Source organism: Neomonachus schauinslandi, chromosome 4 (assembly GCF_002201575.2).
Source record: "Neomonachus schauinslandi chromosome 4, ASM220157v2, whole genome shotgun sequence".
NCBI classification, from domain to species: Eukaryota; Metazoa; Chordata; class Mammalia; order Carnivora; family Phocidae; genus Neomonachus; species Neomonachus schauinslandi.
This window is the reverse complement of record NC_058406.1, coordinates 100,110,144-100,136,332: the sequence shown is the minus strand read 5'-3', so window position 1 is coordinate 100,136,332 and position 26,189 is coordinate 100,110,144. Positions and strand designations below refer to the sequence as shown.

The following is a 26,189-nucleotide window of genomic DNA, read 5'->3' as shown; positions in this document are numbered from 1 at the left end:
CACAATAAGTATAGTCACCATCTGTCACCATACAATTGTCCCTATGCCATACTTTTCATCTCTGTGACTTACTTATTTTATAACTGGAAATTTGTACTTCATAATCCCCTTCACCTATTTTGCCATCCCCTCACCTCCCTTATTTGGCAACCACCAGTTTATTCTCTGTATTTATGAGTCTGTTTCTGTTTTTTTGTTTTGTTTTTGAGATTCCACATATATATATGAAATCATATGGTATTTGTCTTTCTCTGTCTGACCTATTTCATGTATATAAAATGCTCTAGGTCTATCCATGTTGTTGTATGGCAAGATTTCACTCTTATTATGGCTGAGTAATATTCCATTGTATATATATACTGCATTCTCTTTATCCATTCATCTATTCATGGACACATGAGTGGCTTCCATATCTGGGCTAGTGTAAATAATGCTACCCTAAACAAAGAGGTGATTTATCTTTTTGAATTAGTGTTTTTGTTTTCTTTGGGTAAATACCAAGTAATGGAATTACTGGGTCGTATGGTAATTCTAGTTTTAATTTTTCAAGGAATCTCCATACTGTTTTCCATGGTGGCTGCACCAGCTTGCATTCCTACCAACAGTGCACAAGGGTTCCTTTATCTCCACATTCTTGCTCACCAACCCTTGTTATTTCTTGTGTTTTTGATTTTAGACATTCTGACAAGTGTGAGGTGATATCTGACTGTGGTTTTGATTTGCATTTCCCTGATGATCAGTGATATAGAGCATCTTTTCATGTGTCTGTTGGCCATCTGTCTGTCTTCTTTGGAAAAATCTCTATTCAGGTCTTCTGTCCATTTTTTAATTGGATTATTTTGGGGTTTTGGTGTTGAGTTGTATAAGATCCTCATATATTTTAGATATTAACTCCTTATTAAATATATTATTTGCAAATATCTTCTCCCATTCAGTAGGTTGACGTTTTATTTTGTTGATGGTTTCTTTTGTTGTGCAAAAGTTTATTTTGGTATACTCCCAATAGTTTAATTTTGCTTTTGTGTCTCCTTGCCTAAGGAGACATATCTAGGAAAATGTTTCTAAGACCGATGTCAAAGAGATAACTGCCTATGTTTTCTTCTAGGATTTTTATGGTTTCAGGTCTCACATGTAAGTCTTTAATCCATTTTGTGTTTATTTTTGTGTATGGTGTAATAAAGTGGTTCAGTTTCATTCTTTTGCATGTAGCTGTCCAGTTTTCCAAGCATCATTTAGTGAAGAGACTATCTTATCCCCACAGTATATTCTTGCCTACTTTGTCATAGATTATCTGGACTCTCTATTCTGTTCCAATAACCTAGGTGTCTGTTTTTGTGCCAGTACCATACTGTTTTGATCAGTCCACCTTTGTAACATATCTTGAAATCTGGAATTGTGATACTTCCAGCTTTGTTTTTTCTTTTTCAAGTCCGCTTTGGCTGTTCAGGGTCTTTTGTGATTCCATACAAATTTTAGGATTATTTGTTCTAGTTCTGTGAAAAAAACGTTGTTGGTATTTGATAGACACTGCATTAAATGTGTAGATTGCTTTGGGTAGTATGGATATCTTAACAATATTGGTTCTTCCAATCCATGAGCATGGAATATCTTTTCATTTGTGTCATCTTCAATATCCTTCATCAATGTCTTATAGTTCTTGGAATACAGGCACCTCCTTGGTTAAATTTATTTCTTGGTATTTTATTACTTTGGGTGCAATTATAAATAGGATTGTTTTCTTAACTTCTCTTTCTGCTACTTCATTATTAGTGTATAGAAATGCAACCGATTTCTGTATATTAATTTTTTATCCTGTGACTTTGCTTAATTCAGTATCAGTTCTAATACTACTTTGTTGAGAGTTTTTATCATGAATGGATGTACTTTGTCAAATGTTTTTTCTCTATTAAGATGATCATATGGTTTTTAATCCTTTTTCTTGTTAATGAGATGTATCACATTGATTGATTTGCAAATATTAAACTACTCTTGCATCCTAGAATAAATCCCATTTGATGGTGGTGAATGATTTTTTAATGTATTGTTGGATTCAGGTTGCTAATATTTTGTCAAGGATTTCTGCATCTATGTTCATTAGAGATATTGGCCTATATAGTTTTCCTTTTTTTGTAGTGTTTTTATCTGGTTTTGGTATCAGGGTAATGCTGGCCTCACAGAATGAATGGAAGCTTTCCTTCCTTTTTTATTTTTTGAGGTAGTTTGAGGATAGGTATTAACTCTTCTTTAGTGTTCAGTAGAGTTCACCTGTGAAGCCGTCTGGTCCTGTACTTTTGTTTGTTGGGAGGTTTTTTTGTTTTTGTTTTTTTATTGCTGATTCAATTTCATTGCTAGTAATTAGTCTGTTCAAATTTTCTATTTCTTCCTGATTCAGTTTTTGAAGGTTATATGTTTCTAGGAATTTATCCATTTCTTATAGGTTGTCCAATTTGTTGGCATAAATTTTTTGTAATATTTTCTTGTAATCCTTTGTATTTCTGTGGTATCAGTTGTTACTTCTCTTCTTCTTTTCTGATTTTATTTGAGTCCACTGTGTCTCTCTTCCTCTCCCTCCCCTAACTCATGCTCTTGCCCTTTGTCTCCTCTTTTTCTTTTTCTTTTTTTTTTTATAAGTCTGTCTAACTGTTTATCAATTTTGTGTACCTTTTCAGAGAACCAGCTCCTGGTTTCATCGATCTGTTCTATTGTTTCTTTTGAGGTACTTTGGACAGTATGTTTCTAGATATCAATAAATAATCATTGAATGACTAAATGAATTCAATGCCTTTCCTTTTCATCTTTGATTAAAATCCTACTCATTTCTTACAGATCAGAATCTTCACTGCCTACCCCAGCTCATGACCTTTTGTTCTTTCTCTACTGTTTTATATTTTGTTTCCATCAGCGGCTTCCTTACCTTCCAATTAGACTATCATCTCTAGAAGGCAGAGACTAAACCTTATGCATCTTTGTGTCCTTTTTTTCCTTCATGTTACAGTACTTTGTGCATTGGAAATGCTCAATAAATACTTTTCATGAAGCCGTAATGAAATCCCTTATTTTTCCATCTCCTTTGCTGCTCTAAAGGGTCAGAACTACAATTGCCTTAGATGATAAGGGCTTTTTCTGAGACATGTTACCAATGAAGGTTTTATCTGGGAGACAGTGAGGTTGAATGGGGATTTATAAATGAGTCTCCACTTCAACATTCATCAGCTTTAAGAAGAGGATACTGAAAAGCTGCTTTGAAAAAGATCTCCTTATATGAAGTTGGCTGGAGCTGCCCCGGCTACTAATCTCTGCAAGGTTTTCAGTCTCTGCCTGGAGCATTTGGAGTGTGTTCTTGCCTTAACCTCCACGTCAGAGCTCTCCATGGTAACGCTGGAATGTTTGCTATTTTAAGAAATACGCCTCACTGCATGCAGTGTTGTTTACATTAGGTTCCAAACAATGCATAAATGCAATAGTTTGAGTGTTTGCTGATCAGTGTGAGTGGGAATGTCCTGATTGCTTAATGGATGTCTCATCTTAATTCTGTTGTCCTGTTTCATTTTTTAAGGCAACCATAGTGAAATTACATGTTAATAAATATTATACTTAGGGAAAACTGGACAATAGAAAAATGAAATAAAACAAGAATTCTTCCAGACTTTCCTTTGCAAGTAAGTACATCATTTCCCCTTGCGTTCACACCCTCTAGGTCTGGTTTCATTTAAAAGGCTCTTTGAAATGAAGCTTCTACTCTCCTGTAGAAGGGAATAATATCAATAACTGGAACTATCACTAGCTTTTCAGAGTACAGGTCTTTCATCTGCAACTTTGTGAATATACTCACGAAGGAAGAGAAAAATGCTTTGTAAAACTTCACTTTTATTAGATTTTCTTTTTACTAAAAGATGTGGACATGTTGCTTCAGCATGGCAACTATATCAGAAAGCTCCTGAGTGCTCTGATCACAACCACATGCTCTCCATCTGAATGGACATGGGGGATTGGAAGCAAACATGGAGTGATGTCGATCGGTGGCATGTCAAGTTTATGGCTTTCCTTGTTGCTGTTCTATGGAGTTAATTATATGATAGAAGGTCATAAGTATTGCATAAGTATGGCTAAAATGAATGTACAATATTTTGGTGGAATGGAAAAGGAAGACAGCTTGAGGGATAGTAAAATCAATTAAATCAAATAATCTTGATCAAAACTGTCTCTTATTTGAGGGATGGAAGGCTCTGAAGTGAAACTTCCTATGCTCAGAGATTATACCCAGTCCAGACTTTCAGACTGAGATCACATGAGAAGTACTGATCTATGGGAAATGGGATAAGAGGAGTGTTTTCACTTGAACTACTCAAACCTAGATGAGTAAGGTCTGTGAACTCTCCTTCTTCTAAAGCCCAACTGTGGTATTCTCTCAGCTGTGAGGGGTCAGGGGAGGTGGAGGAAGTGAGTCAGTCTCCAGAACTCTAGGGATGGCTTTGCTGGAGATGAGGGAATTCTTAAGTCTCTGCAGAGCAGGCCCAGAGCTTAGAAAATGAACCTGTGCCTTCCACATTGTGGGGGTGTGGCTTCTGTGGTTAGAGATGTCATGGCAGACAAAGGTTGAGGATACAGTGGGAGTAAGATGCTGCTACTGTTGGCAGACAAGGATGACGCCCACAGCAAAGACTTCAAATGTCACAGAGAGCAAGAGTTGTCACACATTACTGTAGACAGAGGGGGGAGACAAAGTACTTTATAATTGGTTTTATAATGTTCTTTGCCCCTATCTAATCCAAGAATGGACTAGATGAAGCAGTTAATGGCTGTGTCAAACCATCATTTGCTATCTCATGAGATGACATCAATTATCTGCTCAGTCAATCCTCAGTCTAAACAACCCCCAGGATTGCCTTTCTAAAATGCAAATCATATGCTTTTATTCCCCCTTGCTTAACTTTTTTTTTAATTCTCTCTTTCTTATAACATGAAGTCCTTACCTTGACACTTATGGGATGTCCCAGTTATGTATTCTATCATTCTCTAACACTTAGCATATATTTGGTAACACCAATTTCTCCCAATTCCTTAACTATGTTCCATATCACTTTATATACTGTTCCTGCCTATAATACACTTCTATTTTCTGCCTGGGGTACTCAGCCTTTAAGGCCCAGGTCAAGAGTAACTTCCAGGTGAGGCTTCTTTGACTTTCAAAGGTAGAGTTAATCCCTGTCATCTGTGGGTTCCTTTCACACATATTTCTATCTCTTCATTTATCATCCTGTATTTTAGTTCTTTGTTTACATGCCAATCTCTTATTGGACTATAAACCCTTTGGAAGCTAAAACCCCCAGACCTGTTGTTCTTACTGAGCAACGATACCATCTCCTAAAGTGCATTTTCCAAATTCATGGGGTGTTTCTTGTTTTTATTATCATCACAATGATGACTGGAGCAATGGGTGCTACATAACTAGCAATGGGCAGGGCAAAGCATTGTTCCAAATTCTGAGTGACATCTATCTATCTATCTATCTATCTATCTATCTATCTATCTATCTATCTATCTGATAGATATGAAATGCATAAAACAAGCAAATTCATTAAGGCAAATTCATTAATTCATTTTAACAGAGGTTATCAGGACCTGGGAAAGGGAAGAATGAGGAATTATTGTTTCATGGGTAGTTTCACTGAAAAATTCTGGAAATTTCGGTTCATTGATCTTCTGAGAGCTGGTTTTGAACTTTGTCAAGAGATCTCATTTGGTCAGTGACACACATGTACATTTGTGATACTAGCTCCTCAGAATAGCAGTGGTGAATTTGGGTGTGAACCCACATAAATCTATGTTCAAATTCTGCCTTAATAACTTGGGTTACGTCACTTAATCTAAATATTGGTTTCCCTACTTGCCATGGGAGGTTTATACTACTTAGTTCAAAGGTTGTAATGACAGTTGGAAAAAACTGCGTGTTCAGTCCTCCACACAGTGCTTGGAGCAGGATCAGGACTCAAAAAAAAAATGGGTCCTTCCTCTTTCCCATTCCTCTTTCCCTTCACTGGCTAGCAGCATGACACTGTTTCACGGACACTCAAGAAAAGCTGGGTCTCCAGGGACACCTGGGTGGCTCAGTCAGTTCAGCGTCTGCCTTCAGCTCAGGTCATGATCTCAGGGTCCTGGAATCAAGTCCCATGTCAAGCCCCGCATCATGCTCCATGCTCGGTGGGGAGTCTGCCTCTCCCTCTCCCATGGCCCCTCCCCCACTCTTGCGCACATGCACTTTCCCCCTCTCTTTCTCTCTCTCAAATAAATAAATAAAATCTTAAAAAATATATTGTCACTGTAGGGGGTCCCTGGATGACTCAGACGGTTGAGCGTCTGACTCTTGATTTCAGATCAGGTCATGATCTCAGGGTTGTGAGATTAAGCCCTGTGACCTGCTTGGGCTAGATATGGAGCCTGCTTAAGATTCTCTCTCTTTCTCTCTCTCTCCCCCTCTGCCTCTTCCTCCCACCCCCGCTTGCACACTTGCGCATGCACACACACATGCCCACGCATTTTCTCTCTCTTAAAAAAAATTTTTTTCCACTTGCAATAAAATTATGTTGCTTTCCATTACCAACATGTTACCATTATGATTGTGGTAGGAACAGTATTAGTATTATTAGTAACCCTGTAGGATTAAAATGTGAAGTTTTGTTTTGTGCTTTCATTACTGAGTGACTTTTAAATGTTCCATGGGGCACTGGTGAGGTAATATAACTTTATATAATCACCTGAACCTAGAACTGAGTTCTGCTATATATATAAACACAATATTAATATACAGTGAGTTTTCCATGAATTGAATTGCTATGAAAATGAAGAAAGGGTTGATTTTTGTTTTGTTTGGAAATTTACCAAGAGTTTTTCACCTTGGCATTGTCACCCTCATTTACTAATGTCATTCCCCTTGCCGTTTTTGAATTGCCAATATAACATGACTGTATTAGGCTACATTTGAAGCTATGACATTCACTTGATTTGCCATACAGATACAAGCAGCTGACTATGTCTGCTAATATAATTGTGCCCATTAATTTATATATTAAAATAAACATTAGTTTATTACAAATTATTCTTGTTATCCTTGTTATCCTATCCTATCCTAACCCTCTCATATGTTACTATACCTCACAGGGTTGTTTTGAGGCTTATATTAATTTGAGTTAATATATATGGTTGGTGGAGTAGCACCTGGTGCACAGAAAATGCTACAATATGTGCTGAAGTTACTACTATTGAAAAGTTGTTGAGTATTCATTGATAAATATTTTTAAATTGCACTTGGAATATGTATCTAAGAAATCCTATGAATCCATTTCTAGGTTTTATATTATAATAATGTGAACCATTTGAGTGTAACTAAATGTTCCCAAGATGTTATAGAAAGTGCTTCAATATCTCTTTTTGTCTAGAAGATTAAAGTGAGATATAATTCTCATTGTGACCAGTTTGCCCTGTACCATTCACACTCTGTTGTGGTCCTCCTGGGGAGCAATCACAGAAATTGACAACTCTGAGTTGAGTCTTTGCCTATAAAACAGTCTTTCTAAAAAGAGACAAACAAAAAAGCACACTCTAGGCCAAAGTTGCCTGACGGGAGGTGGGTGGGGGTGAAACTGATAAAGGGGAATAAGAGTGCGTTCATCTTGATGAGCACTGAGAAATGTATAGAATTGTTGAATCATTATTTTGTACACCTGAAACTAATATAACACTGTATGGTGATTATGCTTGAATAAAATAAAAGTCCCTTCAGAGACTTTACAAGTATTTCAATATGTATCTTGTAAAAAGCCTATGAACTTTATTTTCCCCTCCTATCTGCCTAATTCCATGTTTATACATCATTTCCTGAATTTGTTAACCAGAGCTTTCTAACCAAAGTGAAGCCACGGCCCAAGAAGTTTACAAGTATAGCTGAGATAGTGATTTCTTCTGCCCTCGTCGCAGCCCAGGCACCCAGACTGACCACCTCCAGGTAAGAAGCTCCATCCATTTACCACTGTACCTCACAAATATTATCATTTTCTATTTGTGCCATGACACGGGAAAGATGGGAAGCACTGCTTGAGGCTAATTCTTCTCCCTGTTCCTTTTATCCTGACTCCAACCTCTCTATATGTGAACCAATAAGTTAAACCTCACAGCCTGCTTGATCACTGGTCTAAGACCTGTAAGAATATCCAGTAATTGTTTATGCTGCTTGGGCACAGATGTATTCTAGGCTTCTTTTAGGAAATACCTTTCTAGAAAATTAAAAGTTGAACGGAAGAGGGGAGTTTCCTCTGAGGTAGCTTCCAAGAGCAACAATATAGACTAATACAATTATTTTTACCACAGTAAGAGTTCTTCAATATTAAAACCACATTATGCACACCTGAAACTAATATAACACTGTTGTTGGTTAGCGATACTGGAATTAAAATAATAAATAAATAAAAACAAAATTAACTGAGAAAGAACCCACATTAAACATTCTGTATAGTTACAAATCACTCAGGGTGGTGGGCAAAATTCTAACGACCCCAATGCTTCCCAGCGCCTGATAGCTGCCGCATCTTTGAGTAATCCCTACCTCTAGAGCGTGGGTGAGACCTGCAACTTATTTCTAAGGAATAGAATGTGGCAAAGATGATGGAATATTGCCGCACAGGTATGCTATGTTACGTGGCAAAAGTGAATGGATATTGCACGTACAGTTAAGGTCCCTACTCAGTTGATCTTCATTTAACCAAAAGGGTTATAACTGTGGGCCTGACCTAATCAGGTGAGCCTCTTAAAAGAGTGTATAGAGGTAGAGAAGCCACGGACCCTCTCTTTCTCCCCACTGCTGGCTGTGAAGAAGCAAGCTGCCACAACCCCTACAGCCACCCAGAAATAAATTCTTCCGACAACCTGAGGGACTTAGGAGCCAATCCTTCCTTAAGTGAACCTTTGGATGAGAAAGCAGCCTGCTCACACCGTGATTTCAGACTTGTGAGACCCTGGGAAGAGAACCCAGCAAAGCCATGCCTGGACTCCTGGCCCACAGAAACTGTGGGACGATGAACGCGTATGTTGTGTTAAGCCACTAAATCTGTAGTCATAGTTTGTTATCTGTTACACAGCAACAGATAACGAACACCGAGGCAAACAGCTCAGGAAGCACTGCTCACACCTCACCTGCACGTCCATGCTGGTTGGCTCCTCCAACAGATGGAGCAGTTGTTGTTTCTCTCGAGACAGCTGTTCTACAAGCTTCTCCTGGGCAGCCAGGCTCTGATTCAGTTCTTCAATTCTTCTGGAGCAAAGAAAAAGTCAGAACAACACTTATGGTCATGATACTATTATTGCCCTTATTTTTCAGCCCACTCCAAAGACAGCATGATCGAGTCCAGTCAGTTTTTACCTTTTTGGGTCATTGAACTCTGGTACTTTTTCTCAGAAGGCCATGTATTCTCTGCCCTAGTCCCCTACTATGTACACAAATGACTTTCTGCTTCCATTTTCACCAGGTTCACAGACCTCCTGAAGCTGACCCACGGATCTATAGACCATAGGTATGTAACTCTTGGAATAAGGGCCCAGAAGTTGTGTTTCTAGTTGTTACTGTTCCACTCAAGAAACAATTCCTGGATAGCCATTACGTAAACTCAACACACCCTACCAAATACCTGGGAATATAAAGTTGGAAAACACACAATCTCTGCTCTGTAGAAACTTTTTTTTTTTTTTTAAGATTTCTTTATTTATTATTTTAAAAAGAGAGCGGGAGGGAGGGGCAGAGGAAGAGGGAGAGAAGGAGTTTCAAGCAGACTCCCAGCTGAGCACAGAGCCTGATGCGGGTCTCAATCCCACAACCCTGAGATCTCACAACCTGAGCCAAATCAAGAGTCAGACGCTCAACCAACTGAGGCACCCAGACAATGCTCTGCTCGTAGAAGCTTAAATTCTTTTGCTGTGTGTGTGTATGTCTGTCAGGGGTTTGGGGAGTGGGGAGACTCAGCTACAAAAAAAAAAAACAAAAACCAAACAAGTAACAGGAATAGAATGTAAGGACTGCTACCATGACAGAGGCGTCTACTATAGAGTACACTGAGAGCTGCCATGGAACTGTAGGAAGAAAGACAGAGTCATTGAGCTTGGAGCAGTCTGTGGGATATTTAGGAGAAGAGATTCGGAAAACTGCACTGTTTTCCAGGTACAGAGAGGAGCTTGAACCAAGGAACAAAGGCATAAAGATAAAAGATATTTTGGGGTAAGAGTCACTGGAACAAAGGCTGGGGGGAAGAGGTGAGGGCTAGAGAAGAGGCTGGAAATTCAGCCTCGGCTTTAGGTTATCAGACAGTGCACGCCATGCTAAAGTATACAGACCACAGGTTCCCATCAACAGCTATTCCTCATCTGCTATGTGCAAGGTATATCTTGCTGTTTCTCTTAAGTCTTAAGAGTACTAGAGATACCTGTCCTTGGAAAACATGCTGGTACTAAATGAAGTGTTTCCAATTGTCATTATTATTCCTATGTAGGTGTGTAAGACAGTGATAGTACCTTGGGAGGGAAATAGTTGGGAGAAAGGTGTGGGGTACCAGAAAGTCAAGTAGGAAGCACACAGGCATTTGCTTATAATTTATAAATTAATTTACAAATTATAAATTAATTAGGGCTGTGAGGATCAGCTAAGATTTGTGGATGAGAAAGAACTTTAAAAACTTAAAAACATCATGCAAATGCAAGCTGTAATAGTAATTATGATGATGAGGGGCGCCTGGGTGGCTCAGTCGGTTAAGCATCCAACTCTTGATTTGGCTCAGGTTGTGAGATCTCGGGATTGTGGTACTGAGCCCCTCATCAGGCTCTGGGCTCAGCTGGGAGTCTGCTTGAAACTCTCTCTTTCCCCCTTCCTCTGCTCTGAGTCGGGGTCCATGCTGGGTGTGGAGCCTGCTTAGGATTCTGCTCCTCCCTCCTTCCCCTCTGCTTGTGCGTTCTCTCTCTCTCTCTCTCTCAAAAAAAAAATAGTAATTACGATGATGAATGTGGATTCCATATCAAATTCCCCATGGTATCTATACTAGAACATTTCTTTTTTCTCAAGCCTCCAACTTTACTTATCCCTTTGACCATGAGTCTCTATAGATGATCTATTCTCCTACTTTACAAAGTTAGTAAGGCCATTTTAATATAAACTCCCTAGCTTTTTTTTTTTTTAAGATTTTATTTATTTTTTGACAGAGAGAGAGAGACAACAAGAGAGGGAACACAAGCAGGGGGAGTGGGAGAGGGAGAAGCAGGCTTCCTGCCGAGCAGGGAGCCCGATGCGGGGCTCGATCCCAGGACCCTGGGATCATGACCTGAGCCGAAGGCAGACGCTTAACAACTGAGCCACCCAGGCGCCCCTAAACTCCCTAATTTATTGGTCACGTGTGCATATGTTTTCTTTTGTTTGTTTAACAAGTGTTTACTGGGATATGGACATGAGACAGGGTCTCAGGGAATCTAACAGGGAAAATCTGAAAGCAAATACAATGCCACACTGAGAACTATACAACAGTGGATGTGTATATAAAACACAGCAACAATATAGACTTAATTCTGCTGTCATAAAAGCACTCGCAGAAGTGACGATTGATGCCTGAGTGAGTTTTGAAGTATGAATAGGAGTTCACCAGGAAGGAAAAACACAGCAGATGTTTTCCACAGAAGGAAGAGCATGAGCAAAATTTGGGAGACCCGACATAGCATCATTTGCTTCTGGAGGCGATGTGTGGATTCAGGGTTTAGATTCCGGCAATGCCTGCGGCCATGTTACACAACTCCCTCAGTGCCAGTTTCTTCATTTATAAAGTATAATAATCCCTACCTCTGGGGTTGTTAGGAGAATTACACAACATTATAGTACTCAGCTCAGCTGTATAGTAAGAGTGAAACAAACTTTAGTCATCATTATTTTACTAGTCATGCATCAGTGAAGTGTACAGAAGGGGTCATGGTAGGGATGAGTCTGGGAGAAATCAGGGGTCAGATCATAAAAGGCTTTGATGGCCATCATAAGGAAAATGGACCTTACCTCCTGACAGTGTTGGAGAGCATTTTATTTATTTTTTTTTAAAGATTTATTTATTTATTTGAGAGACAGAGTAAGTGGGGCAAAGGGCAGAGGGACAGAATCTTTAAGTGGACTCCCTGCTGAGCACAAAGCCTGACATGGGGCTCAATCTCACGACCCATGATATAATTTGACCTGGGCCCAAACCAAGAGTTGGACACTTAACCAACTGAGCCACCCAGGTGCCCCTGGAGAGCATTTTAAATGACTCTGCCATGTCAGTGATCAGATCTGTGTCTCAAAGAGATCACATTACTCATTATTTTTACATTGTGTGTTTTTCACCTATCCAGTTAAAAACTACTAAAGGCTTTTTATGCCACCATAGTACTATGAATCTAAGAGCCTACACATAATGTGCCAGTTTGATACTGTTGAATTTTCCACTTCAAAACTTCTCTGAATTGTTAAATTGCAATAAAATAGAGAGGGGCAGGTCCCGGAAGTAAAGAAGTAACTAGGAAGTTGCTGCATTACCTAGACAGGGGTGACCTCAACAATTATCCAATTACCTTTAGAAGAAAATTCAAGTTCCTTACGGCATACAAAGCCAGCACAATCAGACCTTATTCCCAGTGCAGCCGGCCTCCCTCTAGTCTTTCCCAGACCCTCTGCTCTAGTTACCTAGAACTATTTGCTGGTCTTGAAATATGCCTTTCCCTCTGTGTCCCTTGCGTAGTTTCTCCATCAGCACAGAATTTTTCCCTTTCCCACCTACTTCCTACACTATTTCTTCGAACTCCTATTCATCCTTCAAAACCCAGTTCAGATTTCATCTCCCCCAGGAAACTTTCAATGGCAACTTGCTCTTTTAGTCTGGAATAGATGACAATCCTCTATGTTCCAGAGAGCATCCCATGCTACTTCTATCAGAGAACTTATTAAAATCACGTAACATGTTTCTTACCAAGAAGACCTGGGTCTTTCATCTCTGTAACCTTTGTGTTTAGGCCAGTGTCTGCCATGTAGCAGGTGCTCAATAAACATGAATAAGTGAATACATGTCTCTTGTTCGTCACCATTTGACCATTGTTCTACTTATACCTACTTGGGCTCCTTATGGCTAAGAAGTGAGTTCTGTTAATGGATACCGTTGAAGAATCAACCCTAAAAAGAAAATCCTTGGTTGCGGGGGCTATAAGGTCTTGGAAATTGTGAAGGTCTACCCTAGGGCCTTAAAAGGGAACAGCACAGCTGGTGTATGCTTTTGTAGCCTTGAGAACAGGCAAAAGACAAGTGACAAACAGAGCACAGGAGGCACCTACTTGTCCCGCTGGGCCAGGGCCTCAGTGTATTGGTCAGGATTGACCCGGTCTGTTGGTGCCTCATCCCTGTCCTTGGTGACTCCCTTCAGTTTCTCTGAGAGCTCCAGGTTACACTCTTTCTCTGCTTCCACCAGAGCTGCCATGCGTGCAGCCTCATTCTTTGCTAGCCTGGATTCCTGCAAAAAGAACAACAACTGAGAGACTGCAAAGTACCCCCCTAGGTTAGGAGCCCAAGACTGTGGACACTTGGATGGGTTGTGGAAGGAAAATAGGGAGAGAAAAGGTGAACACCAGGAGGCAGAGCAGTAGGGAAATAGATGAAAGGGGGCCCAGGGCCATGGATCTCTGGAAGTCCTGCTCACCTCCTGCAGAAGTTGGATCTTATTCTCCAGGAGCTCGTAAACATGCTCCGTCTCCTGCTGTCTCTCCTCAAACTGGCGCCGGAGTTCAGCTTCATTATGGCTGTTGAGATTCTCCACATCAGCCCTGAAACCACAGAGCATTCGCCAGTCAGAGCCAGCCATATAATTTAGCAAAGGGACCCGTTAAGGTTGTTTGAATAATTCAGAGTCACACTGATGAGAAAAAAAATGAAGCATTTTTCCCTCTGCAACTATTCGTGGAACTGCTTTTTCCAAACTTTTCAGGTAATCTTTCAGGAACTCTAATTGTTTTTGTTGCTTGTCAATCAGAATATACTTGACTTCCTAGAGGAGGCTTCATTATTGCTATTGCTTCAAGAGGAAACTCTTTCATTTGGGAGGTGGGCAGTCATCAAATGGTTCAGAATTCAACATCCATGTTCATCTGTCCCTGGTCTCTTCCATTTAGACTGTTCCCCCAGAGTGCTTTGCTAATTTCCTATCTTTCTTGCTATTTGAATTTAAAGTGTTCCTTCCATTTAGGGTGCTGGGACAGAATATCCATTTGGACAGCCACAGAAATGCTCTCTTCCTTTATAGCCAGTAACCCACAGACTGTCTTGAATCTGGGCTATCTATCCAGTTTTCCCATGGCCCCATGCAGAGAATAGGAATTTAATCTATGAAGCTCAGGGTTCTGGCCCAGCTCTGCTTCTCTGATATCCTTAGGAATGAGTGTCCAGGCACTAGCATGAAGCGGGTAAGGTGTCACCAGCTTATTTATAGCTAACGACAGCTGCCCTTGATGTCTGAGGATTAACAATTTGGAGGCAATATCAGGTGCTGAATGATCTTAATTCCGGTTTGGTTTTATTCCTGTTTTAAGCCATTTGTTGAGAATCATGGACCATCTTCTTGTTCTCAAGGCAGAGAACAATATTATGCCTTCATAGATTCATGATAAATCAAAGCTGCTCTATCCAAGCCCAGTGGTACTTTAATATTTGACCCAGAAGTCTGTGTCTGTGAAGACCAAAGGGGGCTTCCCCAAAGATTCTAGGATTCTCCGGTTGATAATGGACACTACTCAGCACCATCTCCGAGGCTACATTTTCTTGAGTTCCCATATCATTATACAGATTGGGGGTGGGGGTAGAGGGTCTTGGTTGTACAAGGGACACAACTCAAGACCTGTAAATAGGCAGACTTCAAGAATCATCAACTTTGACTTCATTTCCTTGACAAATGCAACAGACAACAGCTAACTACAATATCTTGAGAATGGAAGTTATACATTTTCTGAGTAACTCAGCAGGGAATGCCTGATTTAATAGGCTACAGCTGTTGTAAAGTCATAAGGGCGTTGAACTTGATGCCAGAGATGTGGGCTCTGCCACTCATTTGAGAAGACTTTAATGTACCTTAGTTTTCTCATTTCTAAAAATAGGATAATGCCACCCAATTAAAAGTTGAACGGACATAAAACATGTTTTAAAAGCATTACACGAATCTCAAAATTTATTTCTCAATCGTAAGTTTTCCTAAAGTCTATTAGCTCATTTAATGACTTAGTAAGTCTTTAGTAATAGCAGCATCGTGTGTACAATCGAGTCTGGTTTTGAGTATTCTGATCTTGTTGGACTGTCATCCTAAATATCAAGAAATACTGTAGAGACAGAAGGAATGCCAGATCGGATTAAATGTATATGGATCCCAGAACAGAATCTAAAAATTATTTTTAACAGCAATTTGAACAATACTTGTCATTGAAAACAAAGGGGTTTTTAATGATAAAAACTATAAATTATAAAAGTAACCATTTTAACAATACAAAATTACGTAAAGAAAAAAAGAAACAAGTCTTCTCCCTAGCAAAAACTCTAATCTCATTTCCCTGATACAAGTAATGTTGAAGAGTTTGGTATATAGCCCTCTAGTTTTGTTTTGTTGGTTTTTTTTAATGCATAATCAAGCAAACACAGGTAGACACAGAGGGGACTGTTTATCTTTACACAAAGGGGCTTTATACCATAAATATCACTCAGCACTTTTCCCCCTTGCTTAGTCTATCAGGGACTTCCCACCAAGATAATAATATAGAGCTAACTCATTCTTTTTAAATGATTGCATAATATTCCACAGTATGTTTGTATCAAAATATCTTCAACCATTGCCCTCTTGATGGATAGCTATTTCTAGTTTTTTGCCATTATAAATAATGATGCAGTAAACATCCTTCTGCATTTATTTTTGAGGGATAGATTCCTCCTAGAGATTATTTGGTCAAAGGTAATATGTATTTTTCACTTTGGTAGGTAGTACCACATACCAAAAATGTTGCCATAATTCAAACTCTCACCAGCAGTATCTGAGAGTGCCCACTTTCCCCCAAATCTACGTTAGCCCTTGACGTTATTAGCTGATTGTTGAATAGGAAGTTTATAATCGTAGACCCAGTGAATTTCTGATCCACCTCAAGGTCTGTCAGATTTAGTAACAGAGAGAGAGCCAAAGGGAAAGAAAGCACATTGTTTCAGTTTCTCCATTGGCCACAGCATTCACAGGCCAGAGTTGTTAAGGTGAAGGAATTTGGTTCCAAATCTACTGTTCTCAGATTAATAAACCAGACTCTGGAAAGAACCAAGAGCTCAACTGGTTCAAACTGCAACTCACCACGTTTTATCTAGATGCTGTTTCTTGTCCTGGAGTTCTCGTTTCAGGCTCTCTACTTCAACCTTCAGCTCGATGTTCTGAAAAGCACACAGGCATTAATCGTCATTAACTGCCACAGACCCTCTGTCCTGCAACCAGGTTCCTACTTGAGTCTTGTCTTGGTCCACAGCTTCTCATCTTATCCCAGCCCTCTTCATGACCCATGACATAAATGAGATTCACATGGATCAGTAACCCAGTCAAGGATGAATGGACTATACAGCTTCGGGATTTCCCCGGAGCTACTTATCTGTTCTCCCAAGCCATTCATTCTTTCCCCTGGATGATGAACGCCATCAAAGTCTGTTTGTCGTGAACATTTTCTGTGCTGATTTCCCACTCTTCACCATACACCAGGCCATTTAAGCTGTACTGGACGTTCCATGGACAACATTTCACCAAATCTCTGTTCATACTTTACTTCTCCTGGGATGTTTTTATTTCCTTTTTGTGTTTGTCAAGTCGTAATTTGTTGCTGTTTCATCTTGACAAAAATTGTCTCCTTCATCGATTTACCATAAGAATCCCCTATCACCTTAAGCAAATGCAATTTATGAAAATGCAATTTAACGATAAAGGCAGCATATTGCTTTCAAAAACATTTGCAATATGATTTCTTTAAATAATTAAGTCCCCAGTTATATTTAAGATACGATTCTATACTTGAATTAACTTGGCAAAAGTTTCCAGGTCCCTCATTTTAAAGATAAGGAAATTGAAACTCAAAGACTTCCTCTAAGATAAAAACAATAATCGAATGCAGCATTCCATATGTGCTCCAGCATTTCAGCCAGACACCAGCCCAGGAAGCACTGCCAATTTTTGCTTGATTTAGTAGAATGTGGTAAATTATAGAATTAGGGAATGTGCTACACTAGGCAGTTAAGTATAGTGGTCAAGAACATAGGCCCTGAAGGTGAGAAGAGGAGTTGGCAAGCCACCTGCCCTCTCTAAAAGCCTCAACCTCCTCATCTATCAAAGGAGGATCATAATGGCACCTCTCTTATTAGGGTGTTAAGAAGACTGAATGAAATAATGCACAAAACGTACATTGCACAATCCATGGCATGCAGTAAGCATTCAGCCAATGTTAGCTGTTATTAACTATAATAACAAAAATTTACCCTCTCTGACTAGGACTGCTGAACTTCTCAACCAATCACATGTTAAGCTAATGTCATGTCATGGAAAGGAAAGAAAATTACTACACCAAAGGCAGGCTATCCCAGACACCTGCACACAAATACATGCCCAATTTGAAGAGTCTGCAGGTGAGCTTTATCCTTCTAACATAAGTAGAAAAGACAAAAGAAAAGCAGGGAAAGAAAAGAAGAAATAGGAAGGATGAGAAATAGAATTAATTCTCCAGGCTTTGGCATTTGGTCCACTCAATCAAACAGACAATTAAGTTTATGAGGCTCACACAGAACTGCTAAAATAGTCTCATCTCCACAAGATTAGATCCTAAATCTTATGATCAGTTATTCCAGTGGATCAAAGTACTTTCACGGGTGTTAGAAAATCTACCACATGGAAATGCGAGTATATAACCAATTGACAGCACTGCGGTCTAACCCTTCTGTAACCTCTTTCTGCAGAAAAATCTCTGCATGGTTTATCACATTTATTCATTATCCATTAGCAAATATTCATATGTAAATTGTCCAATTCTAAGTACAGCTGGAGTGGATCCCAAATTAACTCCATCTGCTTATCACCAAGTCTTGTCAGCTCTTGGTCAAGATATCTGAGGAAATTTCTGTACTCAAGAAAGGGGCAACTGGGCTGGCAGGGAAGAGAGCCTTTTTTTCTACATGTCCGCAGAGGAGTATTCACCCATCTAACTGAAAAGGAAAAGTTTCACTGATGAAGCTAAATTAAATGACTGGAAATACAATAAACCTTCATTATGTTAGTACCTAGAGCTTGAGAACTTGGCTAATGATGAGTTTATAGATTAACTGTGTTTAATCAGACTTTGTGTCGCAACTTGTCTTGTTTCCGGAAAAATCACGCCAGTGATAACCAATTACCTAACTCCTCTCCAAGGCTTCAATTTTAACTCTACAAACCGATCCACTGCTCATAACTTCATATTCATGCAAGTGTGTGTGTGTGTGTGTGTGTGTGTGTTTTAATTACTCTTCAAGCACCTTGAGGACAGGAACTATGTCTTATTTTATGTCTCTCATAATTTGCTGCTGGGGTAAGTGCAGGCACTTAAAATAAAAAAACAAAAAGCTTGACAGCATACAGTCATTGATAAAATCAGCAAGCAAAGTATGTGTTAGAGATTAAAGGTTGCTGGAACCAAAGTTCTTCCCATTGAAGTTCTTGACCTCAGGAAGTTCTCAGTGTAGTAAGATGTGAATTGGGATCAGTGAGTGAAGGAAATGGATATCACGTCTTTGCAAGACAGTAGGTTATAAGCCAGAGAGGAGCACAGCCTTCCATAGAAGAATCCTTATCTGAGACAAAAATAAATATGGCCAGATCTCACTTTAAATCAATTCTGTAATTCAAGAAGAAATAGGTTAGCAGGAAGAAGAGTCTCAAAATCTGTGAGCAGACCCTCTTATAATTTGTGATTATTCAAAGTGAAAACTAACTCTAAGTGGGTGAGTTTTATTTTAAAATCTTTTCTTTTTAGAATCGTATCCCTTCTTTTTTTTTTTTTTTTTTTTTTTTTTTTTAAAGATTTTATTTACTTATTTGAGAGAGAGAGAATGAGAGACAGAGAGCACGAGAGGGAAGGGGATCAGAGGGAGAAGCAGACCCCCCGCTGAGCAGGGAGCCCGATGTGGGACTCGATCCCGGGACTCCAGGATCATGACCTGAGCTGAAGGCAATCGCTTAACCAACTGAGCCACCCAGGCGCCCGAATCGTATCCCTTCTAAGGAAAAGTGTAGTTCGTAAATATTTTTTGCATACAGAGTAAATTTTTTTTTTTTAAGATTTTATTTATTTATTAGACAGAGAAAGATATAGCGAGAGCAGGAACACAAGCAGGGGGAGTGGGAGAGGGAGAAGCAGGCTTTCCGCAGAGCAGGGAGCCCGATGTGGGGCTCGATCCCAGGACCCTGGGATCACCACCTGAGCCGAAGGCAGACGCTTAATGACTGAGCCACCCAGGCGCCCCCAGAGTAAATTTCTTTTCTGGACCTCTCTGATACCTCTGGGACAAAGCCGTAGCTCTATAAAACAGGGTGAAGTACTGGCTATTTTCATAAGGAGTTCAATGTGTCCTGACCAAGGGACAAATGACTGGTCCCTACAAATCCCTAGAAACGCATTTTAGTAGCTTACCAGTGAGTTATTTGTAGATGAAGCTTCTTTCCATTCACCCAGGTTTTATTTTTTATTTATTTGTTTTTTTAAAATTTTAAAAAAAGATTTTATTTATTTATTTGAGACAGAGAAAGAGAGCACGAGCAGGGGGAGGAGCAGAGGAAGAGGGAGAAACAGACTCCCTGCTGAGCAGAGAGCCCAACGTGGCACTTGATCCCAGGACCCTGAGATCATGACTGAGCCACCCAGGCACCCTCCATTCACCCAGTTTTAAAGCAAAAATAGAACTCTAGTGAGTCTAAATATTTGGTTCTGTCATTAACTAACTGTGTGACCTTGGACAAGTCATCCCCAAAACTTTCTGGGTTTTATACAATTAATTTAAATCAGAGCCTCTCCCTCCTGCCCATAAGAATTATAATCAACCCCCATTGCTCATCTCAGCTGATGTGAGACACCTAGCCAGAATGTGTTCAAATGCAAAACGTCAAGTTCCTGGAACCTAGGGTAGAGGAAAGACTTTATTCAGTCCCTGTCTTTCTACGTCATCCACTAGCACAGTGAAGCCCCAAATTAGACACACCGGTTGCCCCAACATGTGACAAGTGTCCTTCATTGTCAGGGAAAGGACAATAAGGCAGTGTCTTCAACCTCAGTAACCAGAAGATTACAAGACAAGGGCACTCTTCTGCCAGAGACGGCCTTAGTGTTCAGTCTCCCAGAGAGATGGAAAAAAACAAGCGGAAAAGTTTCGGCTTCTACAATACAAAATACAAGGATCCACATCCAAATAACAAAACTCCTCTATTCAGGTCACTCTTTCAAGCCCTACCCATGTCAGTCCTTACTAGAGGCCCGAAAACAATACCATTTCCTTCCTAGCCCAGTTTACCTTGGTTAGACAAACACGGACTGAATCCACACTGAGGCTGTGGATGGGTTCTCAGGTGATCGGGTATTTGGACAGATGCAGCCAGGGTTCATGTGTGTGTGTGTGTGTGTGTGTGTGAAAGAGAGACAGAGACAGAAACGGTGCCCACTGGGAAGAGGACAGGGTAGCTGACTTGTGAGATTTGTATTTTCATCCAATTCTAGTACTCTAATAGGTACTAGAAAGAGCAAGGCAGTCACAACCATGGTCCTCAGGGAATGTGCAGCCTGTAAAGGCAATTAACCAGATGATTATAATAGAGTGTGATAAGCAGAGGAGACCTAAGGGCTCTGGGCTGGCTCAGTCGGTGGAGCATGCAACGCTCGATCTCAGGTTTGTGAGTTCGAGCCCCGTGTTGGTATAGAGCTTACTTAAAAATGAAATCTTTAAAAAAACAAAACACAGAGGAGACCTAGCATCAGATAGCTGAACAGGAATGCACGCAGGTGGGAGGTATAAATGGCAGCAGATACACAATTCCTGTTAACTCCTAGCTTTAGCCTACAAAGAAATTACTCCTAGACTCAACTCATGTACGTCATAACTTGGGTTGCCCTTCCTCTCAGCTCCCTCATTCTAACCTTTCAGGGAGGAGGCCTCTAAATTAGAAACTACAGAGCTGCTGAGGGAAAATAAAGGAGGTGGTACTCGGGGCAGTGTATGTCGAGGCCGCTGGTAGGCAATAGGCTCAAGTGATGGAATGTAGAAAGGGCCCACAGCGACCCCCTGGCCAAATACAGACAGGCCCCTCAGACGACCTACCTCAACAGAGCCATAGGCCCCTCACTGACCGTGAGCTTTACAACCAGGCACAGTTCCCAAAAAAGGGAAGATTCCATAGGTTGCCATGCCTTCTCACCTTCCCCCTTTAAAAACAGCCCCGACCACTGCCTCCTTGCAGAGAGTCTCTCCTCTGCTGTCCTGCTCATGGCTCCCTTGCGGTGGAGTCAATAAACTTCTATCGCCTCTGTTCTGCCTCAGCTGAATCCTTTCCCCGTCTGTGCCACCGGCTTCCACCCAATCATCGCCCCACATCTGGGGGCTCCCATCCGCTCGAGAGACACCCATTTAGACACCACAGTGTAGAATTTAGAACTAAACCGTCCTGGGTTCAAATACAAACTCTCTCACATTGTATTAGGTTGAATCACATGGAAGTGCAAATATTCAACCATTTTTTACAGTTTCACGTAGTTTCACCCAGTTCATCCTCTGCATTCTAGAGGTAAAACACGTAAGCTAAGTTTTAGTTGCTTCAGGTGCTAACAGCACTACGTTTCAGGGATATTGAGAAATTAAAGGAAAAGATGTAAGTGAAAATACTTGACATATGGTGGGTGTTCGATAAACATTAGTTTCCCGAAGGGAGTAAGATGCATGAATCAGGAAGGAGAGAGAGCTCTTTCTGGCTAACCCTGAGTTTAGGAACCCAAGAAAAGATAGATGAAAATGAGGTGTCTTGGGGCACCTGGGTGGCTCAGTTGGTTAAGCGTCTGACTCTTGATCTCAGCTCAGGTCTTGATCTCAGGGTGGTGAGTTCAAACCCTGCATTGGGCTCCCTGCTGAGCATGGAGACTACTTAAAAAAAAAAAAGTGTCTTTGGATTTTGGTGGTGGGGGAGTCTACGTTGGGGGGGGGTTGGATAGGGAGTATATGAGAAACCACTGTACCTTCTGCTCATTTTTGCTGTGCACCTAAAACTGCACTAAAAGACAAAGTCTATTTAAAAATATGGGAGAAAATAGGAGAGGTGTCTTGGGCTTGTTTTATTTAGACTCTGAGCTCAGAGGTCCCAATATACACACTGCCTTGGTGTTCACACTGATCTGTAACTTAAACCCTTCTCAGCCACCCTTTAAAAATCCTGGTGGAGTCCCAGAAGCCTCAGTTGATCTGACCCAACTGAGCTGGCAAGTGAGAAAACATACACATAAATACCAATGATCTCAGTGATTTTCTCCCCCTCCCAGCACATTCCTTAGCAGGACGAATCTCTCTCACTTGGCTGGAGCCTCTCTGTTCACAAATAGGCCTGGCTGGGCTTAATTTAGCAAAGTGCAGGCCTCTTGTGAAAGCCAGGGGTGAGGCTAGAGCCCCTGCGATCCCAGGACACCTTGTGTAGAGACAGGAATGCAGCTCCACCAAAGGGGCTGAAAGGATTATTCAAAATGATCTGTTTCCCTCAGCTATTCAGGAACAGGAATTCAGGGGAGCCATCCTGTGCGTTCTTTGACTTCTCTTTGGGCAGCAGGTATAGAATTGGGATAAGTAAAAATTTACTCTAGAGTAAAAAGTTTAAAAACTATATTAATTTTTCTATAGATACATTGGTGCTCAGGACACCAATGGCTTACTAAGTATTTTAAAGTTATCCATGGCTTCTAACATGATCTGACATTCATATCCAAATTCAGCTCTCAATTCTGGATTGACACTTGCTTTGATGTATTTTCCAAAAAGGATAAAGCCACTCATTGGTGTTCTGCAAAGTGCAGGACGGAATCCATTGCTCACCCCGAAGTTTGCATTACAAACTGGAATTGAAGTTCTAACACAGGGCAGTCACTCCTCTGAAACCTCGCTGTGTCCTGAAGCCAGGTGCTCTGATCAGGCAACTCTTCTGAAATTATACCTCTGCTTGGGACCAGGGACAGTGCTTAGACTGTAGACCCCAAGCTGTGTGGTGCAGGACGGCAACCATGAGCCACATGGAGCTACCGTACCCTTAAGATGTGACTAGTCCAAACTGAGATGTGCTGTAAAGGTTTCAAAGATGTGCTGTAATACACGGGGCGCCTGGGTGGCTCAGTTGGTTAAACCACTGCCTTCGGCTCAGGTCATGATTCCAGAGTCCTGGGATGGAGCCCCGCATCGGGCTCCCTGCTCATGCAGGAAGCCTGCTTCTCCCTCTGCCTGCCGCTCCCCCTGCTTGTGCTCTTTCTCTCTTTCTCTCTCTCTTGCTATCTCTCTCGGTGTGTCAAATAAATAAATAAAATCTTTAAAAAAAAAAAAAAACAAAGACGTAATACACACTGGGTTGCAAAAACTAGCCACAATGAAAGCATATATAAAATCTCAATAATTTTTAAATATTGACTTCATGTTGAAATGATAATATTTTAAATATATCATTAATATTCATGCCATGTGTTTCTTTTTACTTTTTTTTGTAATGTGGCCACTAGAAAACTATAAAGTACATTTGTGGCTCCTATTACATTTCTTTTTTTTTTTTTAAGATTTTATTTATTTATTTGTCAGAGAGAGAGAGAGCACAAGCAGGGGGGAGCAGGAGGCTTCCCGCTGAGCAAGGAGCCCGATGCAGGGCTCGCCGATCCCAGGACCTCAGCCAAAGGCAGATGCTTAACTGACTGAGCTTCCCAGGTGTCCCTCCTATTACATTTCTGCTGGACAGTGCTGCTCTATAAGATGTTAGGTAAAAGGTGTACTGGTTTCAAGTACATTGCATGAAGACGTGCTCTGACCTGCATCACAGTTAGTTCTGCGGCATAAGAGCACCTTTCAGAGTTTTTATGGGGTTATGGCATTCATCAACCAACAAAATACAGAAGTGACTCCTGCTAACTACAAGTGGAGCAAAACTATCTAGGGGGGTGATAAGAGTAACTGAACAAAAGTCAGATCACAGGGGCGCCTGGGTGGTTCAGTTGGTTAAGCGCTTACCTTTGGCTCGGGCCATGATCCCAGGCTCCTGGAATCTAACCCTGAGTTGGGCTCCCTGCTCAGTGGGGAGCCTGATTCTCCCTCCCCCTCTCCCTCTGCCCATCCCCTCTCTGCCCCCTTTGTGCTCTCTCTCACTATCTCTCTCTCAAATAAATAAAACCTTAAAAAAAAAAAAAAAGCCAGATCACAGTACTACCCAAACTATGTTCAGACAGTAAACAGCAAATGTCAGGAAGGCAGGGCCCCCTCTGTCTCCTCATCATTGTGTCCTCATCACTAGCATAGTGCCCATACACAGAAGATGATTATATATTTATCAAACGAAAAGATATTGTTCAAAATAGAAATACAACCCACTCAAACAATTCTCACTGTCAAGAATTTCCTTGTCTTGGGTGCCTGGGTGGCTCAGTCATTAAGCGTCTGTCTTCGGCTCAGGTCATGATCCCAGGGCGCTGGGATCGAGTCCCACATCGGGCTCCCTGCTCGGTGGGAAGCCCGCTTCTCCCTCTCCCACTCCCCCTGCTTGTGTTCCTGCTCTCGCTATCTCTCTGTCAAATAAATGAATAAAAATCTTTAAAAAAAAAAAAAAAGAATTTCCTTGTCTTACACTTTCCCAGTTTGCTGGCTTTCTACTTCTGCCAACCCTCGGAGAGACTGCTCAGTTCTGGGATGTTCACCTGGAACACCAGCCTCTGGACCTCTCAGGGGGAGGAAATAGCAAAGGTGGTCCCCCTTCCGCCTTTTCTGTACAGACGGGCCTCACCGGCAACTTCTGGGTGTTTGCAATTGATCAACAAAACTTACTAAGTTTCTATGATTGGGCTCAGCACTATTGAAGATTATGTTGAAGTTACAGAGGAAGTTTGAGATCAATCCAACCCACAGAGTGTTTCTAATCTAGAAGGAGATAAGAAATGCATACATGGAAAGATGATTACCAGCTGGGGATTAAATAACAGGTGCCAAATAATGCATCTGAACTGTAATTTCGGGAAGAGCAGAGAGAGTGAAAGATATTTCAGGCAATAGGGGTGAGGAAAGGCCCACCCGAGCAGATGCAATCTGAGTTGGACTCTGAAACCCAAGTAGGGTTTGGATAGGCAGAGAAAAAGGATACAGGTGGTCCAGGTGTGAAAAAGGATGTGTCAGCAGGAATGAGCACACACGAGGGGGAGTGACTCACTCCAGGAACACGTTTGCAAATATACAGTGTGAGAATAAAGCTTGCTTCCTGCTTCATTAAGAATATTGAAACAACTGGAAGAAAACTGACAGTCTCCTACCACCACATCAATCCATCCACCAGCATCTATGCTCACACACTCTGTCTTTTCCCCTTGTGACCACAGATCGACTGTCCATGCTCCTGTCTAAAGCCAAACCTCCCACCTACGCATTAGGTCTCATTCTTCCTACTGATCAAAAATAACATCCAGAAAGTCTCCCTTCTCTCCTCTACCAATATTTCACTTTCTACTGGAAAATTCTGTTGGTGTACAAAAGTGCTATTATTCCTCTATCTTTTAAAAAAATCTTCTATGGACCCCATACTGTTACCAGTTACTGTCCTGTTTCTTTGCTCTCCTTTGCAACAAAACTCCTCAACATACTGGGTCACACTCACTGCCTCGACTCCTCCTCCTGTTTGTTGTTAAACTAATGCAATCAGGCTTTTGCCTCCACCAGTCCACCAAAATGATGACTCTAATCAAAATCTCTAAGGGCATTTCTGTTGTTAAATCCAAACGTCAATTCTTAGTCATCATATTACTTGACTACCATTGGCATTTTGAAAGGTTGATCCCCCCCGCCCCCATTACACACTTCCTTCACT

The 26,189-nt window shown here is 41.0% G+C and overlaps 1 protein-coding gene across 14 annotated transcripts in view; it reads right to left on the bottom strand.

The window, feature by feature from the left end:
- Positions 1-26,189, bottom strand: part of PDE4DIPP2 (phosphodiesterase 4D interacting protein) — a 207,246-nt gene that overhangs the window by 90,221 nt on the left and 90,836 nt on the right. For 13 of the 14 annotated variants that reach the window (XM_021690137.2, XM_044914600.1, XM_044914601.1 and 10 more), the window contains 4 exons: positions 16,410-16,486; positions 13,737-13,860; positions 13,375-13,550; positions 9,187-9,304 (listed from right to left, as the gene is read on the bottom strand). In XM_021690137.2, the coding sequence (XP_021545812.2) occupies positions 9,187-9,304; positions 13,375-13,550; positions 13,737-13,860; positions 16,410-16,486 (495 nt within the window). Of the gene's footprint in view, positions 1-9,186; positions 9,305-13,370; positions 13,551-13,736; positions 13,861-16,409; positions 16,487-26,189 lie in introns of those variants that run through there. The other variant, XM_021690138.1, reaches the window with a different exon arrangement.